This window comes from Andrena cerasifolii, chromosome 3, assembly GCF_050908995.1.
Source record: "Andrena cerasifolii isolate SP2316 chromosome 3, iyAndCera1_principal, whole genome shotgun sequence".
NCBI classification, from domain to species: domain Eukaryota; kingdom Metazoa; phylum Arthropoda; class Insecta; order Hymenoptera; family Andrenidae; genus Andrena; species Andrena cerasifolii.
Genome location: NC_135120.1, coordinates 4,841,176 through 4,849,505, shown reverse-complemented (window position 1 = coordinate 4,849,505; position 8,330 = coordinate 4,841,176). Strand labels below are relative to the sequence as shown.

Genomic DNA, 8,330 nt, shown 5'->3' with positions numbered 1-8,330 from the left:
AAACTTGGCGAAAGTCGTGGTCATTTGCGCTGTCCTCGAGTAATGCACAGAGGTCCGTGTACTCGTCGTCTATCTGGTTGGCTCACTCTCGTTCTGTTATACGGTTTCGCGATCGCGATGGTCCGTAACGGCGCGTAATTGCACTCCCGGCGCATGCCGTTTCTCGATGTGTCGGAATGGAGATACACTTCGCCTGGCCAGTTCGGCCGAGCGCGATTCACAAAAACTATGCGCGGAGACGATATCGCGGTTTTGGACAGCACGTCGGCTCGTCGTCAATGGAACTCCCTAAAACAACTGCGTCTATCTAGTCTTCCGCTTGCGAGCCGCGCCTCGCACAATCGTCCGCGAATGAGGAAACTGCCCCATCGGCAGTTGTAGATCGCTCCTTATTTGGAAGTCGCGCTTCCAGCCGACGACGGTCGCGGTGTCCTTATGATCGCATCGCGGTTCGGCACAACGTGACTGCCACGCGCGAGGCGATTCCGCTGAATCGCGTATTCGAAGGAAAGCGATGGGAGGGCAGCAAGCACAAGATGGGCCGGAAGGGCCTATGTAGCAGGAGCTTGCTACCCCGAACCTCATGGGGGGCCACTAATCAAGTGTAGCCTCAATCAGTAGTTACTGATCAGAGTATTCTGCGCATATCTCGAAAACGAAAGCGGCGCGGCGGTTATATGTGTAGGGAATAGATATTCAGAATGACCACATAACCTTGACAACATATTTCAAAGTCATTGAAATCAGCGACGAGAACCCTATTCTAGCTAACTACTAGAAAGTCACTTACATCGTAGAGGAATTTTGTCATTTATATGGAATCATTACTTTAGTTCTATTCGTCCATTCATTCGACTGAATTTGTATTCGAAAAGTGTTTGAAGATTCTTTGAATAAAATTAAGTCAAATAAACGCACAAATAAAAGTTTATTTGAAAACGCCTAACTCTGTCCATCAGCAAATGTAAGGTATAAAAATACAATTGTATTTTGAACGACAATATCATTGACATTTTTGAAAAAGTTATTTTAAGGGTTTTTATGACATTTCGTATTGTAAAATTTAATAATATAAAGCTAGTTTATCTACCTTAAGTATATATAATTATACAGTCTAATACTAAGAGTATTAGGTATATAAAACTACATACAGATATATACATATGCACATTGTAACAGATACATAGAATAGTTACAACTTACTATACCTAACTTTTTGTTTATCTTGATGACCATAATATTCATTGATAATAAGTTTACATAGGAACAAATGGAACACAATTATAAGAAAGCATATGCTAATCCAAAAAAGTGTTGGTAGTCCTCCAAGTTGATGCCCATGTTTGTGTAAAGCCATCACATGATGATCATGTGCCGGTGCTATAAGAAAATTTATATTTACTTCATTGTTGTTAATAAACTTTCAAATTTATACTAACCGTCGTCAACTGCATGAACATGTAATGCATTTCGCAGATCTTGCATATGTTGATAATCAGACGTTATATATAGTATAGCTGTTAGTGGTTTCGTTAATTTCACTGGAAAATTTGTATATGACTGACTTAAGGAAACAGGTGCATCTAAACATCCTGCATCGCAGCCAAAATAAACACTGTCACTTTTATCTAAAGCTACTCCTAAAACTGCACGGTTGTCTTCTCTAACTGTTACAGATATGTTTAAATGAGTTACGTTTCCATAACTTATTCTCCTAAAAAACATAAGAAATGCATGTATGAATATCATTTGACATTATCGAATCAATGTAAAGAAAGCATTGCAAACATCCATATGAAGTACTTTGAAATAAAAAAGAACATAGGTACAATGTAAATCTCCATTATACGATTATCTGTACTATATATTATTTAATAATTCTTGCCCATTGTTTGATAGTATAAAATTACGTATTCCATTCCTTCCTCAGTATTTAAAATAAGAACAAAACAAATTAATAAATATAGCTCCCAGAAAATATCAAACGTACGAACCCTCAATTCCAAATCCAGTAAGCAACCTGCTTTAGTAAATTACAATCAGAATACAATATACCGTTTTTCACTTTAGATAATTGAAATTAACTAAAACTTTAACATTAAGTATATACTTATGTATTTACTGCACATTGGCACAATTATCTGGGCGTGTTTACTAGAGTAGTACTACAGTAGAGTCCTTAATTTTCGACCTCCGAACTTTTTCTAGCTCACCCTCTTCAATGGTTACAATTTATAAAAAAAATAATATGTGTAAAAGGTGGGTTTGATGGTGTGACAGGAAAACGTACTCCAAGAGCCCTGAAATTTAACATGAAAATACTATAAACGCGATTTCGCCGTCACTAAAAATTCGAAATCCTACAAAAATTACAAGTTGTTAAAGTTTACAATTTTAGCCGATTTCTACGGCAACTGCCTTCTCACATGAATTTTTACCTCCAAAACTGTTAAACATACACATTTCGTGCTCAGTTTGTTTTAATCGCAAAGGATAGGACTTTCTTACTAAATTTTTGTATTGTTCTGCAAATGATTTTTGCAACGTACAAATGATAAAAATATTTTTATATTCAACTTCGTGCTTACAGACGTTTTTAAAATGGTGAAAAATGATGTTCTTATTATGTGGTCTTTCCCCTATCTATTAGACTTTCCTAATTGCCGGACACTAAAATTGTAGTCTGGGCACGCCGACAAAGGCCATGGTTAGTGTTCCTTCTCGAGAAATTTTATAAATGCTTATTTCTTATTTCTCAAGAAATACTATTTTTCTCGAGAAACTTAAGTCTAAGAAAATTATTATAAATCCCATTTATTTTCGGAACTGAATTTTTAGTTAGTTCAAATTGTATATTACTAGTTAATCGCGAACGTATAGACACATCTACAAATTATAATAAATCTTATTAGTAGCATTAGAACCTATATGAATTACAATAGAAAATCTCAGTAGAGAAGATTCGACATTATTGGCTGGTGAAGATGCTCTTAAATTCTTGTTTAACAATTGAGAAAAATGGTATACCTACTGAATTAAGTAATGAGTTTCTTGTGGCTATTAAAGAAGAAATATCGAAAAGAAGAGACAAATCTATTGTATCCCTTATAAAATTGTTGCATAGGTAATGAAGAATTTCTTCAAAAAGATTCGAAAGACGCGTTTGTCATTTAATATCTACGACAGATATGTATATAACGGCAAAACAATTTTTAAGTAGCTAGACTTTTCGGAAAATATAACAGTAACCATGATTCTCCTGAAAACACTGGAAAATTTACGGGTCCTCAAAATGAAGAATTACCATTACGAAAACAGTTAGAGATAGCAATCGCAGAGAGCCTCCAAGAGATTAGTGTCAACCAAGAAGATGATAAATTCCGGACTTTAACAAAGGAATTTCATATTTTTGAGTCCACTGGAAGGACACCCAATTTACCATAACTTTTGAATATGCTACATACGATTAAGTCAACATCCACTCAAAACGAAACAAAGTTTTCTACAGCTACAGATTTCATCACAAAAAAAGAAACAAATAAAAAAACATTTTAAAATAAAAAAAAAGTAATGTTTCACTTTGCACAAATTTTGTATTAAATAAATAAATATATCAATTATATTTAATATCTGTTTTTTCATTTATACAAGATTTGTGCAAATTAGACAGGAATGAACAATTAGTTAAAGGTTTCTTGTGTTTTTGATAAATATTATCAACATTATTTATTTCAAAAATTTAAATTTTGTAATATTTTTTCAATTTCTCGAGAATTGTCTAGAATTCTCGAGAAGTATGATCTGATTTCTGATTTCTCGAGAAACAAAAAATATCGAGAAATCAGGAACACTAGCCATGGTGTACCCGATTCAAGTAGGCAGCGCGAAATGAGACGTAAATCGGAATGTAATAAGATATGCCGAAAACTATTTCCGTTTGAGTGGACGTATTGTTGTTTTAGGTATGAGGATATTCCTCTCAGGTGGAAATACGTCTAGGATGAAACCGTTAAAAGGCTTGCTGTACGTGTCAGTTTACGAAGACCATATGAAAATCAAATTATGTCCGCAAAGGAATTATTTGAGTGGACAATAATTAATATCAAAAACACCATTCTCACTTTTGTAACTAAGAACAGAAAGATCATTCAATCTTATTAGAAAACTGTTTTAAAACGGCAAACACTATTGCAGGCACTAGAAGGTATCATAGCTTTGTGCCGAATTCCAACAAACAAATTTCCGCGAAGATATTTTAAAATATACACAGATGGAACTATCTTCTACGTCAGGCTTACGAATTCCGATTTTCGGAGGCAACGCCTCCTTTCTCCCGCCGCGTGTTATGACCCCCGCGGCAGCCGGGTGCTTGGAACGCCTCAGGCCGTACCGCGCAGTGATGCCAGAACGGTGGGTTTTGTCCCACGGCCGCTACCACCACTCCACGACCAAGCGTATCCCCTCCTAGCGTCCGTACCGCACCACACAAGCATACCCGTCCCTCCATCCGTGTGCCGTACGCGCTGCCTGGCCACCGCTCTCCGGCGAGAATTCGTTTTCCCGACATCGAAGCGCTTGGCGCGCAAGCGAAAAATCAAGACTTCAAATCCCGGTACGGGATATTACTGTTTTTTTTTAATTATTCACTAATTTCTCTTTCTATATTCTCAGCAGACTAAAGGCTTAAAAACTATTAATTTACTAAGCATTTTCGAAGCTTGATTTGCTGCTAAAGTGCGATCCTCTTTTGGCTTGTATCGCACCACTCTCCGCCGAGAATTCATTTCATCGAGGTTTGAACCTCAATGCGAAGATTCTACTTTTTTCAATAATTATTTTCTAACTTCTCTTTCTATATTCTCAGTAGAATAAAATCTTGAAAACTGTTAATTTACAAAGAATTTTCGCAGCAGGCTAATGTACGATGTTGGTCTTCTGCCTTTTGTATACATGAACAGAAATAATTCCTTGAAATTCTACTTACAAAATAAGCGCCGTTCTAGGATGGACTCCTTAAAATTCACGTCATAATGAGCAGTTACAGAATCGGTGATTTCCGTTTCAGATAAGCGAGCCGCCCGCTCCGCGATTACGGTCGGCTTACCACTCGCACCCCAGATTACTGTAATGAGGTTTGAAAACAATATCGACTGGTCTCGTACCCGTCGCAATAATGTCATTTATAATTTTTAAAACCCCTTCTGGTATAGAATTTTAATTATATCAAGTTAATAGATTTGTCTTTTAAACAAAATCAACTTCCTCTGGCTCAAGTTGATCTAGGCCCTCAGTGTGAGGAATTCCTGGAAGATGCGACAAGCAAGGGAATGACAGAAGTTGAAGTTTCCTCCTTCCGCGAAAATTGCTTACGATTTTATATTACCGTAAGCAATGAAATTAAGGCTCGTCTTCCCCACGACGATATTTTACTTAAACAGTTGACGATTTTCAAATCGGACACTGCCCTATTCCATTGCGACAGACAGCAAACGTTTCAAGATGGTTTAGCTGTCGCTCGTACGGCACACTGACAGAAGGTAGGGTACTTACGCTTGGAGTGGTGCGATACAAGCCAAAAGAGGATCGCACTTTAGCAGCAAATCAAGCTTCGAAAATGCTTAGTAAATTAATAGTTTTTAAGCCTTTAGTCTGCTGAGAATATAGAAAGAGAAATTAGTGAATAATTAAAAAAAAACAGTAATATCCCGTACCGGGATTTGAAGTCTTGATTTTTCGCTTGCGCGCCAAGCGCTTCGATGTCGGGAAAACGAATTCTCGCCGGAGAGCGGTGGCCAGGCAGCGCGTACGGCACACGGATGGAGGGACGGGTATGCTTGTGTGGTGCGGTACGGACGCTAGGAGGGGATACGCTTGGTCGTGGAGTGGTGGTAGCGGCCGTGGGACAAAACCCACCGTTCTGGCATCACTGGTACCACGTAAACCGCGTGGCGCATTGACAAAACAAAAACGCATCGGAAATCGTGCTGTCTGGGACCATGTGGAAACTTATTGATATAATGCCGCCCCAAGGCGCCACGCACGGTTCATTTGGTACGGGTCTGAGGCGCTCCAAACACCTAGGCCGCCGCGAAGGCCAAGACGCGCGACGGGAGAAAGAGGACGTTGCTTCTGAAACTGGGCCAAAAATATCATTAAATTCCCAAGCCTGATCTAGTCCGAAAATAATAACTACAATAAAGGACTATAAATTGTAAATAAATTAAAAGTAATTTGAAAAAAAGCAATTAAAAGTAATTTGGGGAAAAGCAATTAAAAGTAATTAATGATACGACCGAACGAGCAGTCAAATTAATAGAACATTATAATAAATTAGTAACAAAAAACGGGAATCAAAAACAATAGGTACGTATTACAAATTGTAAAAGATTATCGTAGTCGCTTTACTGACTGTAAGAACAATACTCAGCAAACTATTAACTACAATTTCAAAAAGTGATTATTATAAAATCATTGTCGTTACTTCGCAGTGCTATGAACAGTTATCTTTTTCATAATAGTAAGAAAACAAAGTAGAAACAGTTACTTATATTTATTAATTTACGTATTATTCATGTCCTTTTAATATATATGTACTTATTATTGCGTAAATATCAAGTCTTATAAAATTTAAATGTAATCAAATGATTTGCAATACTTTCTATAAGGATGTATATCTTTTTACAATACCTGAATAAATAATCTCGATGAAGATATTGTGGATCAATGTTAAATTCGAGATGCTGATTACTGAAACGCAGACTACCGAGGCTCAAAATAATAGCTTGTTGAACGGCTGAAGGATCCCCAGTCATTAAATGGTGGCATCCTTGTTTTTCGAGTGTTATTAACCATGCCTCACCTACATTATTTACACCGTCAATAGAAGATGTATCTTCCCATAAACGTGGTGCATCCCTGAAAAGGTGAAAATATGAATTCTGCGAACAAACATAGGGTGGATGGAACAACTCGCACGAGAGCACTTCGCTTCGCCGGGCTTCGGCTTAGTGGGCGACCTCCTTTAGGGCACCAGCCGAGGGGAGCGTTAAGAAACTATGTCACAGACTTAATAATAAAGGAATCCAACTACCCACATAAGCAAAATGTAATTGTAATTCTTTTGTTTGTACTTCGCAAAGGCAAAACATATTAAATAGAAAGCATGTGCAAAACTATTGGGGTCGACACCACAAGAGACGCATTGTCTAAATACAGTACCACTTCAACTTATTGGAGATATAGGCAGCCGCTGGAATTTCCAGTAGAATATGATGAAACGTTTAACTGAACTTAAGTTTCCTCTAAGTATAATTCTTTTTGAGCTTGGAATGCCTGATAATCTAACAAGTCGAGAATGCGAGATGTTAAACTACTACGTCAAAGTACTGGAACCATTTAAAGAAGCCACCGAAATAATGAGTGCCGAAACATATCCAACTCTTTCACGGTATCTACCTTTAGTCATTAGCATAGAACAAACAATGCAATCCATTTCGGCAGAACATTCGAACGAGATGTTTCGTGATTTCATTAAGAATACAATAACAATCTTTAAACAAAGGTTTCAGTTTACCTGTACTTGTGAGCCCATTCCTCTCGCAATACTCATTGATCCACGAGTGAAAAATCGACTGTTAGATGATATGCAGCAACGAAAGCTATTACACATTGTACTAAATAAGATACTCTTGTTTTCTAATAACGAAGGGATAAAAATGGAAAGATCATCTGGAAATAAATCTACAGCGAGTACAAACATTACAGGTGATATCACGATAGTATCCGATAGATACAAAGATTTATGAATAAATAATTTTTCTGCGCCGTCCCAACCTTCGAATCTTTCGTAATTTTTAATGACCATAAGTGCGGAGGATGTAAACGATGATGAAGTATCAAATGTAACCGCCGAAGCCACACGATACTTAACCAAAAAAATTGTGCCAGCAAATACAGACATAGTAAATTGGTGGAAAAAAAATCACGATCGGTTTCCTAAGTTAGCATTAATAGCAAACAACTTCCTGGGAATACCTGCCACTCAAGTGCTAGGTGAAAGATTATTTTCTAGAGCAGGAAATGTCGTCACTGCTCAACGAACAAAATTATTAACTGAGTATGTAAAAGAAATATGTTTTCTTCATGAACCCATGAAAATAAAGCAGAAACATTACTTAACGTCTTATACATATATGTATTCCGTATACCTAGTTAGACTAGTATTTGATAGTAAATACATAAATATTCGAATAATTTGAGTAATTCGAATATTTACGATGAAGGGGTCATTCTGGTTAGACGGTTTGAAAAAATTGATTTTTTTCCAAATT

General features: G+C 37.0%; 1 protein-coding gene across 1 annotated transcript in view; it reads right to left on the bottom strand.

The window, feature by feature from the left end:
* Window positions 1-909: 909 nt before the first annotated feature.
* Window positions 910-8,330, bottom strand: part of LOC143366993 (uncharacterized protein KIAA2013 homolog) — a 29,183-nt gene continuing 21,762 nt past the window's right edge. The window contains exons 5-7 of the mRNA XM_076808559.1: window positions 6,688-6,915; window positions 1,440-1,714; window positions 910-1,380 (exon numbers count right to left, since the gene is read on the bottom strand). Coding sequence (XP_076664674.1) covers window positions 1,193-1,380; window positions 1,440-1,714; window positions 6,688-6,915 — 691 coding nt within the window. The 3' untranslated portion in view covers window positions 910-1,192. The remainder of the gene's footprint in view (window positions 1,381-1,439; window positions 1,715-6,687; window positions 6,916-8,330) is intronic.